The sequence below is a fragment of the Notamacropus eugenii genome, chromosome 2 (genome assembly GCF_028372415.1).
Source record: "Notamacropus eugenii isolate mMacEug1 chromosome 2, mMacEug1.pri_v2, whole genome shotgun sequence".
NCBI classification, from domain to species: Eukaryota; Metazoa; Chordata; class Mammalia; order Diprotodontia; family Macropodidae; genus Notamacropus; species Notamacropus eugenii.
Genome location: NC_092873.1, coordinates 73532207 through 73557698, shown reverse-complemented (window position 1 = coordinate 73557698; position 25492 = coordinate 73532207). Strand labels below are relative to the sequence as shown.

Sequence of the window (25492 nt, the reverse complement as noted above, 5' to 3'; positions counted from 1 at the left end):
CAGAAGAACAAAAGATCAAGATACCAAGAGAAAAAAATGAAAAAAAAAATTATATAGGAAGGGAGTCTTGCCTTACTTGGTCTCAAGTTACACTATAAAGCAGCAATAATCAAAACTACCAGGTAATAGATGTTAAAAGAAAGTCATTGATCGGGAAAGAGTTGAATAAATTATTGCATATCAATTATGATATAATGTCAGAATTCATTTAGGAGGAATTGTGGGGAACTAGTGGGAAGAAATAATCAAGTTCTCTTGTACACATTTAGCACCGTGATCGTTAGATGATTTTGTAGTAACCCAATGGCCACACCAGAGAAATGTTCATGAACAAAATACGTGCATCAAAGTGAGATTTACTGAAAAACTGAAGTTTGGTTTCTGGTTTTTTAATAAAGATCCATGGGCTGTAACTGCAGAGTACTGCAGAAGTTCTGAAAAATGTTCATTAATTACACTTTGTAGTCCAACAAAGATCAGTTTATGAGAGGCAGCAGGTCAAAAGTAGCTTCCAATCTTACTCTTTCCTCAGTGATGTTTAACCCATTTCTCAAGTGCTCCAGGGTAATGCTTACCGGGAAGGCAGTGCTATACTTCTAAATTTAGGATCTCTGTGTATCGTAATTGGTTGAGGGAAGAAAGACGTTCGTGAAAAAAAGAAAGTGGACTCTAACCCAACCCATGGCTAATTTTGAAAATTACATTTGACAGATAGGGACCCAATTTCATGACCTTACTATTATATTTATATTTCTAATAGCTCTTAACTCCTTGAAATCAGCTTCTTGACTATAGCATGCTATCTATACAGGTACATTAAATCAGTTACCATTCATTAGGGCTTTAGTTTCATGTTTCCTATAGTGTAGTGTCTTGCCTTTATGAAATGGATGAGCAGATCCGTACTGGGGGTTAGACTGAGCCACTAGAACACTCCTTAATATTTGCTGAATACATAGATCTTACATTTAAAGTGCCAACAGCTAAATTATATTTACACTCAGCCTAAAAACTGTGTAGCATCCTCTCCTCCTGCAGAAGCAGAAAAAGTTGCACAAGCTTTAAGAGATAATTTAGTTTCATTGCCATACCCAAAAAAGCTTACTGGAGATAAACCTCTCTGTACTTCACAAGGCTGGTACTCAGAAGGCAGGAGATTGGACTAAATTCAAAATCTTTTCAGAACAGTAGAAACTGCCAGAGATTACCCTCCCTGCTGGACTGGCCTTCGACAAATGTCACCTCCATGACACAATGAGCTATCAGATTAGGACTTTGGAGTTTTCCATATCATATTTATTGAACATATTTATCAACATATTTAATGAACCTCATGTAGTATCTATGGGAGGAAAAGGAAAAAAAGTAGCAGAGAAGGTCTAGTTAAGTAGTTCTCTGCATCTGGAGGGAGTTCCCACATCAATAAGACGAGATGCATCAAAGAATAGGAATGTAATGTAGTAAATGTTATTATACTGTAAGGAATAAAGAAGTATACTGTGAACTCAAAGCCTGACAAAGCTCTGTGACTAGCCAAAGAGATAACCTTCTCTATGGGATTCTAAATGACAGGCCTTTCCCAGTGTGCTGGAAGGGTAGCCTCTATAGGATGATGAATAAATGCTATTAGTTTATATAAATTTTAAACTATTTGAAAATATGCCTCAAATCCTGAGTTCAAATCCTATGTTCATCACTACCTGTGTAACCCTGAGCAAATTGCATAACCCATGCTGTTTCCTCATTTGTAAAATGGTAATAGCACCTCCTATCATAAGGCTCAAGTGATATATGTAAAGCATCTTGCAAATTCTAAAGAGTAATATAAATGTTAGCCATTATCATTACTTATTAAATCCTTAAAAGCTATTATTATGAGGCACCTAGGTGGTACAGTTGATAGAATGCTGGGTAGGCCAGGAAGAACTGAGTTCAAATCTAAATTCTGACACTTACTGCCTGTGTGACCCTGGGCAAGTCACGTAATCTGTTTATCTAAGTTTCCTCAACTGTAAAATTGGGATATAATAATAGTCTCCATCTCATCATGTTGTTTTCAGGATAAAATAAGATATCTGTAAAGCACTTAGCACAGTAACGAGCATTAAAATAACTCTGTGGATTCACCATATGCTGTAAATTGGCAAAGACGGGAATAGTGAATGTTGGAAGGATAGTGGAAAAACAGGGACACAAATACATTGTTGGTTGTAATATGAACTGGTCCAACCATTGTGGATATTGATTTGAATTATGCAAAATTATAACTTCATTTTTACCCTTTGACCTAACAATACCATTACCGAGCATATATCCCAAGTATATGAAAGACAGAAACAAAGGTCCAATACATAGTGAAAAAAACCTGTGGTGTATGGTTGTGTATTATATGCTCCATTACTGTGCAATAAAAATAACAAATGTGAGGAATTCTGAGAAAAATAGGATGATTTGCAGAAATGCTTAGAGTGAAGAAGCAAAAGAACATACATTCAAGAACTACAATAACATAAATGAACGTATCACTAACTGCTGAATTAAGAGAAAAACTAATGATGGTTAAGAAAATAAATAATGAAACATATTTCCTTCTTAATGACAAAAACAAAAGACCAAATATGAACATGGTAATGAGTATCACTGCTGAATTACTTTTTTGTTTTTTAGAAAGAAGGGTTCAATAAGGGAAGGGCAGGTCACCATAAATAACTAATGTAGATTAAAGGCATCAATAAAAGCATATTTAAATAAAATAATCTGAGCTTCCACCTCAGCATCATGAAACTGTTAATGATGAAAGGGGCAAAATTCAATGCTACCAATATATGCTACATGTGCTATTGAGCTGCTACTGAAGTTAGGAAAAGATCTAACATTTTTGGAAAGCAGTAAGGAATTATCCAGTAAGTTACAAAAATATGCACATCCTTTCTCTATCCACCAGGTACTGATGGAACAAAAAGACCTATTGGTACAAAAATATCTTCTAGTAGCACTGTTATAGCAGAAAACTAGGTGTCTATCAAATGGAAATGGCTAATCAAATGCTAATTTACAAATGCAATAAAATATTATAACCTAAAAACAATGAAAATGAAGAATTCAAAGGGATAGAAAGATATAACCTTTATATATATATACACACATATGTATATAAACACATATATGATATGTGTGCATATATACATATACATACATGCATGCATGCATGCATACATATATATATAAAATCACAAATATGTAGCTAAAGCCAACAGTTACAGCAACAAATTCATGTGAAAAAAGAAAAGGTAAGAAAAGATTAGGAAAACAAGGGCAATGTGGACACTACTATGCTAAAAGTCACTATACACGCCTTTTGGAGTTGTTTACAAACAGTAAATAATAAATTGCACACGCACAAACATTTACAATCTTTTGTTTGTTGATTTCTCTTACACGATCCTTTTCCTTTTATGTTCTTGTTAGTACATTTGAATTCCTGTGTTTTCCAATGGAAATTTTGAAAAAAAATCTCGATTTAAAAAATTTTTTAAAGGTCCAATAAATTACATACATAGAAGTGCAAAAAAAAAAAATTCTAAGTGAGGCCAGAACGGAAAAAGGTCCAGAAGGATCAAGGAAGGCTTCCCAAAGATAGTCTTTCATTTGGGCTTTAAAGAATGAGTAGAAATTTACATTTAACAGTAGGGGAGGGGCATTCCAGGTATGGGGAACAATGTGAACAGAGGCAGAGATGGGAAAGTTTGAGGAATGCTCCAATAGCAAGTAGTCAGTGGTATTGCATGGCATAGTTGGTAAGAAAGGTGGCTTTGAGGCCAGGAACACCTGGGTACAGTCCTGACTGACACATGCGGTGTGACTCTGAACATTTCATTTAACATCTCAGGTAACACTTCAGATTACAAATTGTACAGAAGGTGCTGACAAGCATTAGCCTCCCATGGATATTAATAATACTAATGAAATCAAAGGTCTAGTTCATGTACCTATAGTATAAGGTACAGCTAAAAAGATGGTGGAAAGCCTTGAAAGTCAAAGGAACTTTATTTGGTAGGTATTAGGGAGCCAGTGAAGAAATCTGAGAACTTTAGTTGTTCTATGAACAAAATATCCTGATATCTATAGAAAAGTTGGTTTGGGGAACTTAGCAGCAATACAAGACCTGTTAAGAGGTAAGTTGTAATCAGGGGCTATACTAAGACAGTGGTAATGGGAATGGTCACCAAGACTTGGTTTCTAGATATGAAAGGTGAAGAAAGGACAAAGAAACACAAGGTTTGAATTATGGGGAACAAGGTAATACTACTGACAGAAAATATCAGAAGAAGATTTGGATGGTAAGAAACTTTTTCAAATATGGTGAATTTGTAGGCCACATTTCTTAGGGAGCAAAGTACAGGCCAGAAGAGGGTATAAAATTCTAGAGATTAAGATTTGTTTGCTTACAGATCAGAATACCTGATAATAACCTTAATTTATTTATGAGTTACTTCAAAGTTTACAAAACAAAGCTAAATTCTAGGAGGTGCTGAGATACAAACACTATATAGAAAGGGCTAAAACTAGATAAACCTAGTCATTTGAAATCAATTTGGAGACAGGAGACTAGTTAATACCACCTCAATCTTTCAAATCTTATTAACTTCTCAGAAGGGTTCACCATTTCCCTTTGTACACAGACAATAGACAGGAATAAATTCCAGTTGCATTTTTTATTTAAATAAAATCCTATTAGTCTGCCCCTCCATTCTCACACACACTTCCCATCTTCCTTCCACCTCCACCCAATAGTCACCTCAAACACAATGGTTTTCATTATGACCATTCTGCCCTGTCCTAGGAGAATGACACACAAGACAGGAGTTGAAAATGTAAACCTTCATTCTCCCAAAAAACACATATGCAGAGATGAATTTAGTGGGGGTGGGTAGGGGTAGAACAGTACCTATAAAAGATGGATCAAATGAGGCAAAGCTAGATGAGTACAGAGGCAAATGGATTCCTCCATGCCCCTAGTCAAAAAGAACAATTTCCCATATCTACTAGATGGTTGGAAGAGGGAAATAACCTCCCCCCAACATATATCCTGGGGATATGTGAGGATCCTGTCATACTTACAGGTGTGACTGACCTCCCTAGTGTCTGATTTCCTTGGATATAAGCAGCTTTCATTGCCACAATTTATTCTCCATTTTCCATAAATGGGAGATATGGCTGGGCTGGGAAGAGGTGGTGGAGAAGGGAAAAGAGTAGTATAGCAGCCAAGTCAAGAAACTCCTAGAGGGATTTAGAAATTTATATAGGAGGAAGGTAAGGGAGAAACCCCAATCCCAACAGTACCCAAATTTCCCTACCCATGATGTGAAAGAGATGGTAAAATGAGGAACATAGTTCATAATTCTATTCCTGACTATGCTGGGCTCCTGGAGAAGAGGACTGATCATTCACACTTGACAGGTAAAACAAGGTGAATCAGGAGGGAAGTCATCTATTTTAAAGTTTGGACAACTGACTTCAGGCCCTCCCAAATTGATCTATCAAATTAAGACTCTATAAGACCTTCTCATCTTGAATCAGCAGTTGGCTAGGGAACATCAAAGGCTATATATGGTAATAGCAGCATTCTTTATATGGACCACTCACAGGAAACCTAGAGTATCACTGCTAATATGAGTCAGGGGAGGGAGGATAAGGGTTGGAAATCTCAGATTTCTCCCCCATTATCCTATAATACTTGACTGTTTTTGAGTTATGCAATAGTCACTAAAAATTAAGGGAAAGGCATCTTGAATAATGAACTTATTATATGAAAGGTTGAAAGTTTGGGAGAGGGCAAAAAACATAAGAATCCCTAGTAGGATCTGGCAGCATTGGGGGTCTTATTAAGAGAACCTCAACATGGGGAAGGATGACTGTGGAGAATGAGAATGTTTCTGGAGGATGAGGCTGGGGGAGTAGAAAAAAATGAGAAGGGCAACTTAAAGCCTCTAAGGACAGCACTCCTCCTGGTCAATTTCCTGTTCCTTCTGGACTGAATTCCCTGAGGGGAAGGAGAGAGATAGTGAGAGACAGACAAAAATGGTAAAAGATGAACAGAAATTGAGGCATAAAGAAAAACATGAAGAGGGAAGGGGACAGAGAATGATAGAGGTGTCTAGACTAAGAAAAAAAGGTGAGAGCAGCCTCTCAGAATAAGGCAGAAGTGAAACCTGGAACAGTGAAAGAAGAGACAGGTACATGAGACAGTGGGGGAAAAAGAGCATCACAAAGACAGAGTAGACAGATGTAAGGGGCTTTTCAAAATGGAGAAGAACTCAAAGGGAGAAGGGAGACCAACCGAGTCTGTAAGAACCCCCTGAGTGAGAAGAGGAATAGGGACAAAAAGAGGAGACATTTTCAGGTCTTTGGGAAAGTGAGGGCTATAAGCTGATGCTTCGTTGGTGACGACCTCGATTCCCACTCCCTCGATCTCCCCCACCCTCAGGGCTTAGCTCCTGGCCATCTAAGCTGGCATGGTCTGAGAGGCCCCTCAAGTGCTCCACCGAATCACATTTCTGTAGGTCTGAGGCAACAGTGCGAAGGCTCAGGAGGCTCAAGGTATCAGGGGCAGGGCCAGGTTCAAGGGCTCCACTCTCCTCCAGATACCCACCCTCTGCCCCCTCAACCCTAATGTCTCCACTATCCCCACTCTCAAGTCCAGCCTCTGCCCCTACAGGGGAAGAGCGCCTGTGAACTGGGGCTTGAGGCAAACCCCTGCGGCGGGCATGGATCTGCTCGCTGATCTGCTCCAGATTTCTCAGGGCAACTGAGTAGCGGGTCTTTGCCTGAGACACTTGCTGTTCCAGCTCAGTCACCTTGGCCTTGTGTTCCTGAGGGAGGCAAGAACAAAAATATGAGATGCCCCACCAACACAAACCTTTCGGAGGGTCTTCCTAATTCCCTTACTAATTCCCTCAATTTCCTCTATCATCTTCCCTGTTATTTTGCCTTCTGCCTCAATCTCCCTCTCAAATTTACCTTTTCTTATTCTCTCTCCTCTGCCAGTTTCTAATCCAACTTTTCCTTCCCTCAACTTAGTATTTTCTTCCTCCACCAATTTCAACGAATTCTTCCATTTTTAAATATCTGGAGCACTATCCCATCATCTGCCTCTTTCTCAACAATTATCTGCATTCTTCCGTTTCCATACTGATTCCCTTGTTCTTCTTGTCATTAATTTTACCTTTAACCCCCCAACTCTTCTCCACCTTCTCTTCTCTGTCTCCTCTTCCCTCTCTCCCACTGTCCTGTGTCAGCTCCTTTCTAATGTTTCTCTATGTTCTTCCTTTACATTCTTTAGGGTCCCTGTCACCTCTCCTACTCTGCACCTACATTTGCCCCAGTTTTTCTCCTGGTTCTTCATTTCTTCACATTTCCTCTACTTTCTCTCTGGCCTAACCTGAATTCCACTTTCCCTTCCTCTCACTTTTCAACCTGCTCTGAAGTCTCTTCATAGACCTTCTTTGGCACATACAGGGTAGATGTCCACTAAACTGAAGTCTACCATTTGTATGGTCACCTCAGATCAAACACCCAAATCCCTGCTCTATTTGAGGTTATTTTGACTAGCAAAATGTCTGCTGTTCATACTACAAACTCACAGTTCACCCTTTTCCTCTTCTTTTCCTTCTTCCCTATATACTATTTTCTCTTCAAGTTTGTCCCATGTTTCCCTTTTTTAGCTGCCTCCCTGTCTCACCCATGCCAGTCTGTCAAGGCAACTCACCTCTAAAATCTGGTTAAACTGGGCCTTAAGCTCAAAGTATGGACGGCTCTTGCCAATGACCCGCCTAAGAGTCTTTTGCAAGGCCTGTACCCGAGCCTCTGCCTGTTGGCACAGTCTGGTCACCCGTTGGTGCTCCCTCTCTCCCCGAAGACGTTCCTCCTCTGCCTCATTTACCTGAGTCCCAAGGGACAGAAAACACAAAGCAAGAGAAAGAGAGAAGACTGGATGGAATCACTCCAAAGGCTTTCTTCCCTTGGCTTCTCCCCAAGCTACCATCCAACAGCTAACCTGGAGGGGACAGATCTGGTACAATCATCACTCTGTGCTAAAGACTTCACTGAGTGTGAAGAGTTAAAAAGTCCCACAGTAGATAGAGTAAGGAGATATAGGAGAAGGTAATAAGCCTAATGAAAGTCAACGCAGTTTTGTTCCATCCCTTTTTTTCTGTATACCTGATTTGTTTTTAGTCCTGAAGCATGTGAGCCAATAGTGGAATACACAAGGTCATGTAATAATAGTCTCTTTTTATACCCCATGCTACTTGGAGTCTGATAAAATAATCACATTAAAGCATTCCACTGATACATCAGCAGTAGAATATTTGTTCGTAATTATTATTCCTGATGAAGATGGGTAAAGATTTTCATAGATACGTGTCTTATCTATACCTAACACTTATATAGCACTTGCTGTGTGCCAGGCACTATGCTAAGTGTAACCGTGAGATGTAGGGATTATTATCCCCATTTTACAGATGAGAAACTGAGGCAAACAGAGGTTGAATGACTTGCCCAGGGTCACACAGCTAGAAAGGGTCTAAGGCAGGACTAGAACTCATGTCTTTCTGACTCCTGGCCATAGAAGAGCTATTATGTCACTTAACTTCTCTAAGCGTCAATGTTCTCATCTGTAAAATGGAGATAATACCTAAATCATCTATTTTCACAGGGTTGTCATAAGGATCCAATGAAATAATATATGAAGTGTTTTGTAAAACTTAATCGATATACAAATATCAGTTATTATTATAAGGTCAATGAGAGACAGTACAGTAGAATGGATACAGACCTGAGCTTGAATCCTGACTCAGGAACTTACTTGCTATATGATAATCCTAGGCAAGTCATTTAACTGAGCCTTTGTTTTCTCATCTTTAAAATGGAAAGAATAATAACCCCTACCTCACAGGGATGGAGACCAAATATGATAACGTATGCAAAGCACTTCCCAAGACTTAAAGCACAACGTAAATGCGAGTTGTTATCATTATTGCACATAAAATGTATTCAGATACTTACAGATTCATGGAATATTAAAGCTGCCGACTGAGGCACTGGTGAACAAGAATATAAATAAGAACTCAATAACAAAGACCTAAATAATTATAGTTGCACAGAGCTATACACACAAGGACTAAGGTCATGCTAACATAATGGGGAGATGAATTGTGTCAGATTAGTCCTCAAGGAAGCGCTGGTGAAAGAAAAATCTGTTAAGAGAGCAATGAATAAAGAAGCCTAGGTCAGAGGTAGAGCTTGGGTAAGTGCTTGGCAGATGAGGATAAGGGCTTAGTGAAGACATTTTCTTGGCTGAAGCAGGGAGGGCAAACAGGAAGTCATGAAAAAGAAAAAGAATTTAATTGTAAGAAAAGAGGGGGTGGGAATGTAAGAAGGGAAGGAAATCAAAATTAAAGGAAAAAAATATGAGAATTAAAGGAAAGGAAGAAAGGAATGATTGATGCTGCTGGCTACCCCTCACCTTACAAGTGGCATGATTAAGCATCTCCTGCCACGTGGGATCAAGCCGGTTCTTGTCAGCCATGACACCTTGTTCTGCCACAAACACCATCTCTCGAGCAGCATTGTGCATGCTCACCGCCCGTTCATAGCGTAGAGCTGCCTTCTGTGTTTCCTGTTGAGCCTGGAGGGAAGGTGGGGAGCAGTCACAGGAGGGGCCCAGACTTCCCCTACCAAGAAAATCCTGACCGACAGAGAGCCAGTCATGAGAAAGGTAGATATAGTAGAGATTCCCCCTATGTTTGCCCCAAGAGGACGGCAATCCCATATCGTGTAGAGAGAGAGAGGGTTGGAAGAAATGAGAGGTCAATCTCACTGTCCTCCTTTCTCTCTCAAACTATGCTATGAAGATCCTAATTGGAGACACATTTCTTTAGAAAGATAGAAAAAAAAGGAGAGGAGAGATGAAGGAAGGAGAGACATATGCAAGAGAAGTGGCATGGTATAGCAGATAAAGCATCAGACTAGGTCTCAGGAGATTTGGCTTAAATTCCTACCTCAGACACTTTCTAGTTGTATGACCATGAGGAAATCATTTACCTCTCAGAGCCTCAGTTTCCTTATCTGTTAAATGAGAATAAAAGTACTCACACTATCAACCTCATAGTGCTGGGAGGAAAGCCCTTTACAAGCCTTAAAGTGACTATATAAAAGTAAACATGAGGAGAAAAAGTTTGGAAGAGACCTTAAAAATCATGTAGTCCAAAACACTCATGCATTTTACAGATCAAAAATTGAAGCCAAGAAAAGGAAAATTATTTGACCAAGACTATACGGCTGGCCACTGGAAGGCCAACATCAGAGACCCTACTTTGCTTAACTTCTAGTATAGCAGAAAAACTAAGAACAGGCACTACAGGTGCACACGTGCAGGTGTAGTAAGTCCACACACAAGCTGGACCTTTAGCTCAGGGGACAAAACAGCATGTACTTCAGGGGATGGAACACCCAATTGCTGTACCTCTTTGGCCAGCCTCCGTGCCTCATAATACGGCCGAGCCTTATCAATGCAACTTCCCAAATGAGAACCTTGTGTATTGAGCTTTCGAGCTGACTCCTGCAAGATCCTCCGATATGTGGTCCGGGCCTCCTGTCAACAAGATATGAGAAGGCAAGATTACTGGATAGCTCTCCTCTGGCTGCTCTAAAATTCCCCATCCCCTGTTCCCTTCCCCCTCTTCCCCAAAATATACCATGGTCTCAAGTTGGAATTATAGGTAGGAAGATAGTCATGCTTGGTCCCAGGAATCCAAGATTTAGTTTGAAACAAAAACATGATTATTGTTGTCTACATGTCCTCCACAGAAGGTAAAGCTAAAGGAAGAAAAAAGGTTTCTCTTCCTCCATTCCCTCCTCTACACCTCAATATAAATTTAAGCAAAAAATGGAGGCAAAGAAGAAGAGAAAGCCCAGAGAGCAATTATTATAGGATCACAAATTTACGCTGAAAAGGATTCTAAAAGTTCATGTAATATAATCCACTCATTTTACAGACACCGAAGTCCTCTGACTCCAAATCTAATACTCTTTCCACTATCCCAAGCTGCTCCCTGCACAAGGCATCTCTCAGATTCCTGGGAATCTTTTGTAACTTGTTCCCATGTTAGTGTCCCAGGTGGATGGACAGGGACACTCACATCAAGTTGCAGCTCTACTTGATTGATTTCCTCACTGGCCTGGTTCAGGTGCTCTAGTTCCTCCTGTCCAAGGGGAGATGAAGGGAGAGAGATATTAGTCAGGTAGACCCTTAGAAGGTATAAATCCTATCATGAAAAGTCAAGAGCCTTCTTTGTATTTTTTAGAGGATAGAAAGGATTATTATATACATACAGAGAGAGCCTTTAAACACTAGCAATGACAATCAATGGTGTGGACTAGGGGGAAAAGAGTCTGGAAGGGGCCTGTCGAGTCAAAAATTATCTCCCCCCAAAAGAAATATATTGTTTTCTACTCCCCTAGCACAGAAGGAACATTAAAATTCTCACAAAAAGGAAGGAGGTAATCAAGAACAGTTGTTAGCATCAGGGGTCTTGTAGAGGCATTCTCCCCACTGCCTGAGATGGAAAGGAGACTTATTTGGCCTACAGGCAAGGGAAAGAGCAGAAAAATGGAATCTATACATGTCTATGAGTAGGACCTCATCCTTTCAAAGATAAGAGAGAAGGGTCTCTGGTTTGACAAAGGAAAGGTCTTAACTACAGTTCTAACCCATTCTCACCTATACTGAAACATCACAAAGAAAATCACACAGTCAAAAGCAGCAAGCCAAACCAGCTAACATACCGATTAAGCATAGTATTTTCTCTACTGTGTATGTACCCTCACATATGAGGAGGTGTGTGTATATGCCTTCCAATTTTTTTACAAGCATCATCTCATTTAGTCCTCATAACCTCCGGACATAAACCTATAGGTAAGATTACTATTCTTACTGACAAAAGAGGAAACTGGTATCGAGAAAAGTGACTTGCCCAGAGTCGTAAGGTTTGGTGTTGTTATTGTTTAGTCATTTTTCAGTTCTGTTCAACCCCTTTTGGGGTTTCCTTAGCAAAGATACTGGAGTGTTTTACCATTTCATTCTCTAGCTCATTTTAAGGATGAGGAAACTGAGGCAAAGGGAGTTAAGTGACTTACCCTAGGTCACACAGCTAGTAAGTGTCTGGGACCAGATTTGAACTCAGGTCTTCCAGACTCCAAGTCCAGCACTCTATCCACTGAGCCATCTACCCACATAGAGGTCCCGTAGACATCTTAAATTCAACATGTTCAAAGCAAAACTCGTTATCTTTCACCCTCCCCTCTTCCTAACTTCCCCATTATTGTTGAGAGTACTACCATTTTCTCAGTCATTCACTTAGAATCTGGGTATCATTCTCCACTCCTCACTCTCACACCCCCATTTTCAATCAGGGGTCAAGTCCTGTCATGTCTACCTTTATAATACTTCTCATATATGCCCCTTCTTTTCTCTGGTATTGTCCCCATCACAGTGCAGGTGTATATCACCTCACATCTGGAAAATAGTCTAGCAAGAACCTGCTTGGCTCTCCCTGTTTTGGTCTCTCCTCATTCCAATCAATCTTCCACTCAGCTGTCAAACTGATCTTCCTAAAATGCAAATCTAACACTATGACCCCCCGCATTCAATACACTCCAGTGGCTCCTTATTACCTCTGAAAGTAAAATCCTGTTTGGCTTTTGATGCTTTTCCCAACATGGCCCTTTCCTACCTTTCCAGTCTTCTTACCCCTTATTCCCCTCTACATACCCTTCAATCCATTCACATTAGCCTCCTTGCTGTTCCTTATACATGACATTCCATCTCCTGACTCTACACACTCATGCCTGGAAATCTTCCTTCTCCTCCCTACCTCCTAGCTTCCCTGGTTTCCTTCAACTTTCAGTCAAATTACCATCTTCAGCAAGAAGTCTTTCCTGGGCCTTTTTAATCTTAGTGATACATGAGAAGGTTTAGATGAACTAAAGCAGAATGAAGTAAGCAGAATAAGAAAAACTTTTTAAATATATATTGACTACAATATAAATGGAAAAAATAACAACCACAACAGAAAACAGAAAATGAATGTTGGATAATTATAAAGACCAAGTATAACACCAAACAAGAAAGAAGAAAATAAAAACTCTCCCTACTTTGCAGAAACCTAAGACTATCACGAGAAGTGTGTATGTACATACATATGTGTGTGTATGTGCTTATATATGTGCACACATATATATATAATCAGATTTCTGGTTAAAGAACTGATCAGGTTAAAAAACTGATTGTTTTGCTAAATTTTTTTGTTTTTTATTCTTTGTTAAGAAGATAGTTCAATGGGAAGGGGCAGGCTCAGAAATTAAATCAATGTAAAAACAAAACATTTTAAAAATTATTACTTTTAAATGTCACTTAAAACCTAGGTCATAAATATGATTCTGCAGCTGTCTAATAAAGGTTTACCATTGGTTTTTGCTTACCACTAAGAAACAATGATAGCACTTCATCCCAAATAAAAACAACTCAAAATTGCAAAATAAAACAACTCTGAGGTTTCACCTCCAATCCATCAGACTGATGAAAATAACAAAAAATGAAAGTGATAAATGTTGAAGGGGCTTTGGGAAGATAACTACACGAATGCACTATTGGTTGAACTATGAATCCTTGTAAAAAAAACAATTTGAAACTACCCTAAAAATGTCACTAAACAGTGTGTTCATCCTTCGTTGCCAAAGAAGACCATGCCATCAGAGAAATAATGACATGGCTTGCACTTGACTTTGTTTTGAGTGAGGGAGGGCTGTGCAGGTCACCAGCCTCACTTTTCCTCCAGAGCCATCTGAATCCAGTGACCAGACATTCATCAGGATGACTGGAGATGACCCAGGATGAGGCAATTGGGGTTAAGTGACTTGCCCAAGGTCACACAGCTATTAAGTGTCTGAGGTGAGATTTGAACTCAAACTCAATCCACTGTACCACCTAGCTGCCTCCACTGAACAGTATATATCCAGCAATCCCACTACTAGTCACATATATACCACGAGGAGATCAAAAACGAAGGAAAAGTCTCCTTTCCCTTTCATACAAAAATTTTTGTGGTAGGAAAGAACTGGAAGAAAAGGGGGTGCACAGTGTTTGGAGAATGGTTAGGAATGTAACAGAATGTTATTATGCTATTAAAAAGAGAAATATGACACAGCAGCAACAGGGGCAGCAGCAGCAACTGTTTCTGGATCTCTAGGCCCATGGAATGTGGGGGGACCAAGCAGCTGACAGTACACTCCCCACCCCCACTGGAAGCAGAGCACTATCTTGGCAAACAACTCAAAAGTCAAGCAAATGGCTGGGGAAATGAGCAAAAACCAGAAAAAGAATCAAATTACAGAATCTTACTTTGGTGAAAAGGAAAACCAAAACATGCAAACGGAAGACAACAAAGTCAAAGCTCCTACATCCAAAGCCTCCAAGAAAAATATGAATTGGTCTCAGGCCATGAAAGAGCTCAAAAAGGATTTTGAAAATCAAGTAAGAGAAACAGAGCAAAAATTGGGAAGAGAAATGAGAGTGATACAAGAAAAATATGAAAAACAAGTCAACTGTTTGCTAAAGGAGACCCAAAATAATGCTGAAGAAAATAATGCCTTAAAAAATAGACTAACTCAAATGACAAAAGAGATCCAAAACATCAATGAGGAGAAGAATGCCTTCAAAAGCAGAATTGGCCAGATGGAGAAGGAGGTCCAAAAGCTCACTGAAGAAAATAATTCCTTAAAGATTAGAATGAAGCAGATGGAAGCTAACTTTATGAAAACTCAAGAAATTATAAAACAAACCCAAAGAAATGAAAAAATAGCAGGCAATGTGAAATTTCTCACTGGAAAAACAATTGACCTGGAAAATAGAAACAGGAGAGAGAATTTAAAAATTATGGAACTACCTGAAAGCCATGATCAAAAAAAGAGCCCAGACATCATCTTTCAAGAAATTATCAAGGAAAATTGTCCTGATATTCTAGAACCAGAGGTAAAATAAACATTGAAAGAATTCACTGATTGCCTCCTGAAAGAGACACCCCAAAAGGAAAATTCCTAGGAAAATTGTAGCCACATTCCACAGCTCCCAGGTCAAGGGGAATATATTGCAAGCAGGCAGAAAGAAACAATTTGAGTACTGTGGAAATACAATCAGGATAACATAAGATGCAGCAGTTTCTACATTAAAGGATCACAAGGCTTAGAATATGGTATTCCAGAGGTCAAAGGAGCTAGGATTAAAACCCAGAATCACCTACCCAGTAAAACTGAGTATAATACTTCAGGGGGAAAAATGGTCATTCAATGAAATAGAAGACTTTCAAGCATTGTTGGAACAACCAGAGCTGAATACAAAATTTGACTTTCAAACACAAGAATCAAGAGAAGCATGAAAAAGTAAACAGGAAAGAGAAATCACAAAGGCCTTACTAAAGTTGAATTGTTTACATCCCTACATGGAAAAATTATATTTGTAACTCTTGAGACTTTCCTCAGTATTTGGGTAGTTGGAAGGATTATATACATATAGGCAGAAGGCGCAGGGTGAGTTGAACAGAAAGGGACGATATCAAAAAATAAAATTAAGGAATATATTGGGAGGAGAAAGTGAGAAACAGAATGGGGTAAATTATTTCTCATATAAAAGAGGCAAGATAAAGCTTTTTCAATGGAAGGAAAGAGGGGGGAGGTGAGAGGGAAAAAGTGAAGCTTCCTCTCATCGTATCTGGCTTAAGAAGGGGATAACATGCACACTCAATTTGCTATGAAAATCTATCTTACACTACAGGAAAGTAGGGGAGAAGGGGTATAGGGGGAGATAATAGAAGAGAAGGCAAATGGGAGGAGGGGGTAATTAGAAGTAAACACTTTTCAGGAGGGATAGGGTCAAAAGAGAGAATAGAGCAAATGGGGGGGCAGAATAGGTTAGAGGGAAATATAGTTAGTCTTTCACAACATGACTTATATGGAAGTCTTTTGCATAACTACACATGTATAGCATATATCAAATTGCTTGCCTTCTTAGTGGGGATGGGTGGGGAGGGAGGAAGGGAGAGAAGTTAGAACTCAAAGTTTTAAAAATGAATGTTAAAAATTGCATTTACATGCAGCTGGGAAATAAGAAATACAGGTAACAGGGTACAGAAATCTATCTTGCCCTACAAGAAAATAGAGGAGATGGGGATAAGGGAAGGGAGGGGTGTGATAGAAGGGAGGGGAGACTGAGGGATGAGAGTAATCAGAATGCATGCTGCCTTGGGGTGGGCAAAGAGGAGAGATGAGGAGAAAATCTGGAACTCAAAATCTTGTGGAAATGAATGTTGAAAACTAAAAATAAACAAACAAAGAAATACAAAGAGAGAAGTACAAAGAATTTGGAGAAAATCTGGAAAATCTGTATGAATCAATGCAGAACAAGGTAGACAAAATGAAGAGAATAATTTACACAATGAAAACAATGAATAATAATGAAACCAACAGCAAAACAATACTAGAAAGTTTCAGAATCAATGCAGAAAAATAATGTAAAATAATTCTGGCAAGGGAGGTTGGAACCAGGTTGTAAAGGGCTTAAAAAGCATTTGACCCTAAAGAACCAACGGAACTTATTAAGGAAGAGTGATGTGATCAGATTTATTCTTTAGAAATATCAACATCTAAACATCTAAATGGATGATAGATTAGAGAGGGAACAGATTTGATGTAAGGAGACAAATTAGGAAATTACTGCAATAGTTCTGGTGAAAAGTGATGAGGTCTTAAACTAGCTGGTGGCTAAATATGTGGACAGAAGGGCACGGAGGCAAGAAATATTACAGAAGGTAAGGATTCAAAAGGTATTGTAGAGGAGGAATCAACAAGGCATACCAACTGACTAGATATGTGGAGTAAGAAAGAATAAGGAATCAAAGATTACTAGGTTGTAAACCTTAGAGAATGGTGTTATCCTTAATAGAAACAGGGATATTCAGAAGGTTGGTTTGATGAGGAAAGATAATGTTCTATTTTAGAGATGCTGGATTTGAGATGCCTATGAGAAATCTAATTAATTTGTTTTCAGTTTTCAACAATCACCTCCATTAGTTTTAAACTTTCTCCCCCTCCCTTCTCAAGACAGCATGCAATCCTATATGGGTTCTACAAACATTCTTTTTAGACACATTTTCACATTAGTCATGTTGCATAGAAGAATTAAAATGGATGGGAGAAACCATGAGAAAAATTGAAACAAAACACAAGAGAAAATACCAATGAGAAATCTTAATTCAAAATGGCCAACAGGCCAGGTGATGCAGAATGGGAATTTGAGGAGAGAGAGTAGGACCAGAAATATAGATCTGGGAGTCATTTTTAAAGACAATTAAGCCCATGTGCACCAAAGAAGAAATGAAGGATTGGGAGAGAAGAAGGGAGGAAAGGGAGAAAGGTGAGAGGGTCCATGAGAGCCTAGAATCTTAAGATTGTATATTTAGAGCTGGAAGGGACCTTAGAATTCATCTAATCCAACTCCCTCACTTCAGATGGGGAACTGAGGCCCAGAGAGGTTAAGTGACGTGCCCAACATCACATAGGTAATAGTAATAAGAGGCAAAGCTGGAATCTAAATCCAGGTCTTCTGATTCCAAATCCAGCACTCTTTTCGTTGTACTACTCTCCTTCCCTATATAAAGGGCATACATGCTTTCTATATGCAGAATAACATGCAATTAAAATACTTAATAAAAGCTTTTTAATAATGATAACACACGAGCAGGAAGACCAGCGTACCTTCTTTGAGTCACAAATTTCTAGCTAATTCTTCAAAAGAAATAGGATGGTAACCAGACGGGGATGAAAAACAGAGCAAAGTTAGAGTGGGGTCAGGAAATTTCTGCTGACTTGTGTTACTCCTCTAGTTGCAGTGACCATGGTTTTTTATTTTTTGTGACACATGCCACTTCAGCTTTCAAGCAGAGAGTCTGAGAATACTCTACTTAAATGAAACGCATTAAGAATGCTATTTGAGTCAGCTCACTTCATCTGTCAATGAGTCAACAAAGTAGCCTGACCTCCCCAATGCAGGTCAAATTCCCAGGATGCCAGGACAATAGTCTGAATTCCTAAAGGTTCAGATCACTCTCTTCCCTCTACCAATAAAAAAGGTAAACAGAATAAAGAACACCAAATTGCATGGGAATTTGACTCTTAAGGAGTCCTTTATTCAATAGTATATATGTATATAGATTATTCCCTGTATGTAAAGCTTTCATTGAACTCTGGTTAAGGTAGAGAAGAAAATCAGAGACATGGTTTCTCCAAGCCTAGTAGGAGAGACAAGAAAAACATACTAATATGGGAAAAGATGCATAAACACATATAAAGCAACACAGCAATAAGGGGGGAAGGAAAAAGACTACTAAAATACTAACGAAAATGAAAGTAAAGCAATGATCAGTAAATTAGGGAAGGTATGATGGCACAGTGGATAGAGTGCACGGACTGGAGTCAGGCACTCATCTTCCTCAGTTCAAATCTGGCCTCTGTCACTTAATAGCTGTGTGACCCTGGGCAAGTCATTTTTCTGTCTCCCTCAGTTCCTCACCTGTAAAATGAGCTGGAGAAGGAAATGGAAAGCCACTGCAGCATTTTTGCCAAGAAAACCCTAAATGGGGTCACAAGAACAGGACAGAATTGAAGCAACTGAACAACAGTAAAAGTCTTGGGAAGGAAATCTTGACTGAGGTTTAAAAAGAGTCAGAGGATGGGAAGGGCATTCCAAATAGGTACACAGGTCTAAGAAAATTATTTGCAGGGCACATTTAAAGGGATTAAAATATATATCCAAACAACAAAATCAGTTACTGATACCTGGGTACCAATCATTGAGTATCATTGTTCTCCACCCACAAACCTAAATCTCATCCCATCAATAACTCATCAGGGTATCAAAAAATCTGAACTGCTTCAGATCAAAGTACTGACTAAGATAAATATAACAAGAATCAATATGAAGACTAGGAGGTTTCCACCGAAAATTCAAGTCTTACCTTGAACTAAGTCTTACAAAACTTTCCCAATTTTAATTGACCATTACCTTCCCTGAAATCCTACAGTCCATACTATATAATTTAACATTAGTTTGCATAGTCCCACATTGTTACCTTGTTATATGTCATATGTTGAAGTCTTGCCTCCTCCCTCACCAAGATGTCTCTGTTTCTCAGGGGGAAAATGGATGTCATACTCTTTTTATTTTATCCCCTACTCTATGAAAAGCATGCCAGCATAGTGGATAGAGGGCTAGTCTTCTTGGAAGTCCGAAAGTCCTGAGTGCATGTGGTATTGACAAAACAGTCAGTATCACTTTAGCTCTCAGTCTCCAAGCAATTTTCATAGATTATATGTTACAGATAAGTAGCTGATTTGCAATAGAGAAGCTTAAACTGTGAATGTTCACCAAACCATTGAAATCAAAGATCTGGATAAGAAGTCTCCCTTAGTTCCTACCACGTAATAAGCAGAAGCAGCCTGGTGTATATAAAGTGGTAAGAATACATTAGTCTTAAGAGTCAAAAAATCAGGGCTTAAGTACTCAACACTGACACTTCCTAGATAAATGACTTTGACTGTCAGAGTATTGAGCATCAGCTTTTTCATTGTAAAGTAGGGATGATGCCAATTCCACTACCTAACTTAAGGGGCTCTGCAAACCTTGAACAGCTATAGAAATATAAGATACTCTCTATGCACCTCTTTTACTTGGCTTAAAGGGGAACAGGAATGTATAGGAGAAGGGATGGAGGTAAAATCTTAGATAAACTTCCTGGAAAGGCAAGAAGCTGTGCTATATCTTCTCTACAGAAGGATAAAAATGCCTTTCCTGCAACTTTCTTTTCCTGTTTCCAGACTGCAGACTGTAAACAAGAAAAGGGACAAAGGGAACTAAGTGGCTCTGCTCATTCAACTACAAAATAAGAGTATTTTTTCCAAGTCTTATCTGAAGACCAAGTCAAATTTACACACTAAACAAGAAATCTAGCTCTAGGCCAATAATGTATAAGTTGTTAGGAATAAGAATAATAATATTCTTAATATTTAATAATAATATTAAAATTAAAAGGAATCCCAAACTTATCTGGTCTAACCCTTTCATTTCGTAGAAGAGGAAATGAAGACCTAGAGTACATAAGCAACTTGTACAAGTCACAATTGGTGGTAGAACCAGAAATATAATTCAGATCTCCTAACTTTCAGGTCAAGGTTTTTTTCACTTGATTAGTGGACCTAAATTCTTTTAGTTCATGAAACAATAAAGGGGTATTGGTGCATTTCACACAACGAAATACAACATAAATCAATTAAGGTTAGCAAAACTTACACCTCAGAGATCATTGATTAAAAAAAAGTCTTCATATACACCAAAATATTTATAATTTTATAATTTTATAATTTATCAAATATAAATATATATAATTTAGTAGTTTTCAGGATAACAAAGAATTTGAAACAAAATAGACGCACAAAGGTGAGGAATGGCTAATAAATTGTGGTACATGAATTGAATGGAATATTACTATATTGTACAAAATGATGAATATGATGAATACTAAGAATGGAAAGACAGAAATCTGATGCAGAGTAAAGTAAGCAGAACCAAGAAAACTATAGCTATATAAATGGAAAAAACCACCACCACAAAAAATTAAAGTGAATGTCACAAAATTACAAAGAACAAGTATGGTCCCAAAGAAGTGATAGATACAAAAAAAGAGAAGATACAAAAGAAACAGGTAAGTGGACTAGTAGAGAAGGCACTAAATTTGGGGTTCAGAAGGTATAAATTCAATTCTAGCCTCAGATACTCACCTGCTATGTGATCCTGGGCAAGTTATTTAACCTCTCTCTGTCTCAATTTCCTCACTGGTAAAATGGGAATAATAGTACCTACTTCTCAGGGATGTTGTGAGGATAAAATGAGATATTTTTTAAATGTTCACAAATCTTAAAGCACTATATAAATGCTAGTTATTATCTCTGCTGTTGCTATTACTACTATCACACCACTCGATGCAGAGATAAGAAGACAACAGGTATGGTACACTGCACATATTCTCACTTTTTTTTTTCAAAATATTGATCAGTTCTGCTTATTTTTTCCTCTTCCTACTTTTTTTCTATTTAAAAATATTTGTTTTACGGGAAGATGATAAATGTTGGAGAAGATGTGGGAGAGTGGGAACACTAATTCATTGTTGGTGGAGCTGTGAGCTGATCCAACCATTCTGGAGAGCAATTTGGAACTATGCCCAAAGGGCTATAAAAATGTGCATACACTTTGACCCAGCAATAGTGTTTCTAAGACTGTATCCTAAAGAGATCATAGAAATGGGAAAGGGTCCCATAGGTACAAAAATATTTATAGCAGCTCTCTTTGTGGTGGCCAAGAACTGGAAATCAAGAAGATGTCCATCAACTGGGGAATGGCTGAACAAGTTGTAGTATATGAATGTAATGGAATACTATTGTGCTATAAGAAATGATGAACAGGAAGACTTCAGAGAGGCCTAGAAGGACTTATATGAACTGATGCTGAGTGAAAGGAGCAGAACCAGGAGAACTTTGTACACAGCAACAACCACAGTGTGTGAGGAATTATCCTGGTAGACTCAGTACTTCATTGCAATGCAAGGACTTAAAAATTCCCAATGGACTCTTGAGGAAAAATGCCTTCCACATCCAGAGAAAAAACTATGGAATTGGATCGCAGAATGAAGCAGACTATTTTCTCTTTGGCTTTGTTTTAGTTTTTCTCATGGTTTCTCCCATCCATTTTAATTCTTCCATGCAACATGACTAAGGTGAAAATGTATTTAGTAAGAATGTATGGGTAGAATTCATATAAGATTCCATGCTGTCTCAGGGAGGGAGAGGGGAGAGAAAAGAGAAGGAGGGGGAAGGAAGGGGAAGGAAATCTAAGATTTATGGAAGTGATTGTAGAAAACTGAAAACTAATTAATTTTTAAAAAATATTGGCTCTCTGGCATGTGAGAGTAGGAAAGATTATGGAAGACATTCTGGTGATATTTTTTTTAAAAAAGACATCTGTTTTTTAATAAACAAAGAAAAAAACAATTTAAAGACAGTGACCTAATCTATTTATTTGCCCATTGTGGCATCTGGATAGAAATTTGAATACAGAGGTCACTCAAAAAATGTTTGTAGACAGAAGTTCAAGGATTTGGGGACTAGGTAGCTTCTCAGAAGCTATATCCCTAAGCAATATTGCTTAACCAAGAAGTCAACTTGATACACAAAAGCACTGTAGTCTTCCCTTCACCTTTACATACCTCAAAATGTACCTCCTCCTGATTCAACTAACTCTAATAGTTCCTCTATAGTCTTAATCCCTTGCAGCACTCAGAAATTCAGTTTGCATTCTTTTCACTTCCGTTTGTTCACATGTTGCCCTGTGAACAATACTTCTACACTGAGTGATATCCCCTAGATTTGTTAATAAGCCCTAAGAAACTCTGTTAGAAGGGCATAAGAGAGAATATGGCAGTGTATTGTTAAATGTTTTCTCAATAAGTTCTATGGGGGAAAAAATGTATGCACAAGACATTTTTGAATTTAATCTGCATTAACATTTTCTTCCCTAATTTAAATCTAAACAAGTGACGAAACAATAATGTGGGATTTGCCAATTTATGAAGTGTAAATGTTTACATTAAAAACATAAACTATTTGCCAGTTCAAGTTGGCTCCAGTGCACCCCTGGAAAAAGGAAAAGGGAATATTAAGTATAAAAAATTTCACCCAAACTTGCTCACATAAGGGGAATGCTTCTTGGAGGTCACATAATCCAACACCTCCCAAACAAAAAGAACACCTGACAAGATCTCTAAACAATGTCAGTCCTCTTCCTTGACACTACCAATGGTGAGAGGTTACAGAATCACAGAATGTTAAAGGGTTGAAAGGGACCGTATGTATTACATAATTATGAATTAGTCCAACTCTTTCATTTTAAAGGCCTAGACAGATAAGCAGAAAGTCAAACAGTTCTTTTTATTCCAATTCCAGGGCTCATTTTTCCTCCCTTAGATGGCCTTACAATATCAAACTGAATTCTATCTCCCCATAACTTTTACATTTATTCTAAAATTCCTTCTGAAGAAACAAAGAATTAATTGAATCCCTCTTCCCCAAGAGAGCTGTTCACATATTTTCATTTTCTCACCTGTATTCTAGGATCCAGTTCCTCCTCCTCTCTAGGAGACAACTTTGTTTCACTGCTACTGCTGCTTCTTCCTCCTCTCATCTCCTCTGGACTTGGACTCCTAGGGGCCTCATCTTCAACAACCTCTGGCCGAAGTTCCCCTTGTGGAGTCTCCCGGCCACCTGGAACCTGTCTTGGCTCAGCCATGCCAACCAGGAAATAGGCAAAGCCCTATTTACAAAAACAGACTAACATGTTGGGACCAGGGACCCAAGCTGGGGGTATGAGGGAGAAGTTACTCCTCAAAGGATGAAAAAAGGAGGTATAAGGACAAGAGCTCTTGAGTCCTCAGAGAGGGTGAAACAATGGTTAAAGATCAAATTCAAACTGATAAACTGGTTTCTTAGTTTAGAGAAATATTGTCTAAGGGAAAGTCCTTGTTTCCTGGTAAGGGTCCTTCCACTAGGAGAGACTTGGAACACCAGCTCTGAGGTAGGCAACAGAGGAGGCCTGGATCCTGGGGCAGCAGGAAGTAGCACCATTCGGGTAAGGAAGAGGCAGAGAGCCTCCAGGATGAGGTGGCAGCTGAAGTGGTAAGGTTGAGCCTGAAAGAAGGCAGAAACCTGGCTCGATCTCTGGAGATTTCTGAGAGAAGATTGCAAAGATTAAAAGACATATTGAGCCCAAATTCGGAGCTCCCAACAATAAGCCTTCTCCCCAAAGGCCAATTCATTCCCACTCTCCTCCCTCAACTCTCTCATAATGCTCTTTTAATTCTTCCCTTTATTTCTATGGTCATCCATCCATACCTCTCCCATTTTCTATTCCATTCCCCTTCCTTTCTAATCTTCTCTAACCAAAAGCTAAGTGGTCATCTCTAATAAATCCACCAAATGGAAGCCTTCCATTTCTTCTAAAAAATGCCAACCATGAGAGGTCCTCATTTCCAAAGGCCCTACTTCTTCATCTGCCTCCCCTTTTTTCTGAGCTCCCTATGCTACTTCAGAAGACGAGTCTTCTTTTACCCCACTTCCCCAACACCAAAACACCCGCGCCTCCTTCCCCCTATGCTTTTCCCTATTCAAACACAACATACCACTGCACATTCTCCAACCTACTTTCTTTAGTATTTCATCAACCACTTCTTATCTCCTCCAAACCTCTCTTCATTCTGGAGGGAATGGAGGTAGAGGGTAAGAGAGGAAGCTCTCACCTTCTCCCTCTTCCTACCCCCTTCCTAGCTCTTTGCTTTCTCATCCTTTTACCAGCCTCCTTCCTCCTCTCTCATCTTCTCCTCGACCTTCCCCAGCCTTCTTCTTCCTTATGAACCTTTTCCAACCTCCTGAGAGAGGATGGGAAAAGGCTTTGAGACCATTCCATATGAGGATAAGTTGAATGAAGTGTGGGACGTTTAGCCTGGAGAAGAAAAGACATGATAACTGTCTTCAAGTACTTATAGGGCTGTGCTATGTTAGAAGAGGATTAGACTCATTTTGTTTGGCACCAAGAACTAGGAGCAATGGTGGAACTCGCAGAGAAGAGGATAAAGTCAGAAAGATAAACTTCCTAAATATTAGGGTTATCCAAAGATGGGACGGGCTGCCTGGGAAGGTAGGGGGGTCCAACTCACTAAAAGGCTTCATAGATGATACTGGATGACCATCAGCTGGGATTCTCCATAAGGCAGTGGTGGAACTAGACAGCCTTGGGGCCCTTCCAACTTCGTCTCTCCCTCGTCTCAACCTTGATCAGCCTCCTTCTTCTCTCCCCTCCCAGCACTTGCACTATTCTTGGTCCCACCCCCTCCTCCTCCTACCCCACGCCCCAGACCTGCCCCACAGGCTCCTGCCCTGAATTCCCCTCTCCTCCCACTCCTCTCACCTCAATGCCCTACCCCACATGCCCCCTTCCAAGCTCACACATCCCTAGCCCCAAATCACCCCTTCTCAAGCACCCCCAGCCAAACGTTCGCTCCCTCCTCAGCCCCGATCCCTCCCGCGCCTCAGTTTACCTTCCTGTGTCCGGGCTTTCTCAGTTGCAACCAACCTCTTTCTCCCTCCCCCCAACAAACCCGTCCAACCACACGCTACGAGAGACAGCAAAAAGGAAATGCATCATTGCTTAGCAACCCCACCTCTCCTCACACCTTCTAGCTCCGCCCCCAAATACCATCGACTTCCGCTTCCCCCAGCT

General features: G+C 39.3%; 1 protein-coding gene across 15 annotated transcripts; it reads right to left on the bottom strand.

Annotated features, from left to right (window-relative positions):
- Positions 1 to 4696: 4696 nt before the first annotated feature.
- SH3BP5L (SH3 binding domain protein 5 like) lies at positions 4697 to 25436 on the bottom strand. 15 transcript variants are annotated; one of them, XM_072640985.1, is made up of 8 exons: positions 25311 to 25418; positions 24418 to 24470; positions 23321 to 23944; positions 11202 to 11264; positions 10526 to 10654; positions 9527 to 9688; positions 7769 to 7942; positions 4697 to 6872 (listed from the first exon to the last, which is right to left on the bottom strand). In XM_072640985.1, the coding sequence occupies exons 3-8, from the start codon at positions 23504 to 23506 to the stop codon at positions 6423 to 6425; spliced, it is 1164 nt and encodes a 387-aa protein (XP_072497086.1). In that variant the 5' UTR covers positions 23507 to 23944; positions 24418 to 24470; positions 25311 to 25418; the 3' UTR covers positions 4697 to 6422. The 15 variants fall into 15 exon arrangements, with proteins under 15 accessions (XP_072497086.1, XP_072497088.1, XP_072497081.1 ...); XM_072640987.1 differs by having other exon boundaries at positions 23321 to 23904; XM_072640980.1 differs by having other exon boundaries at positions 24418 to 24715; positions 25311 to 25417.
- Between the last annotated feature and the right edge of the window lie 56 nt (positions 25437 to 25492).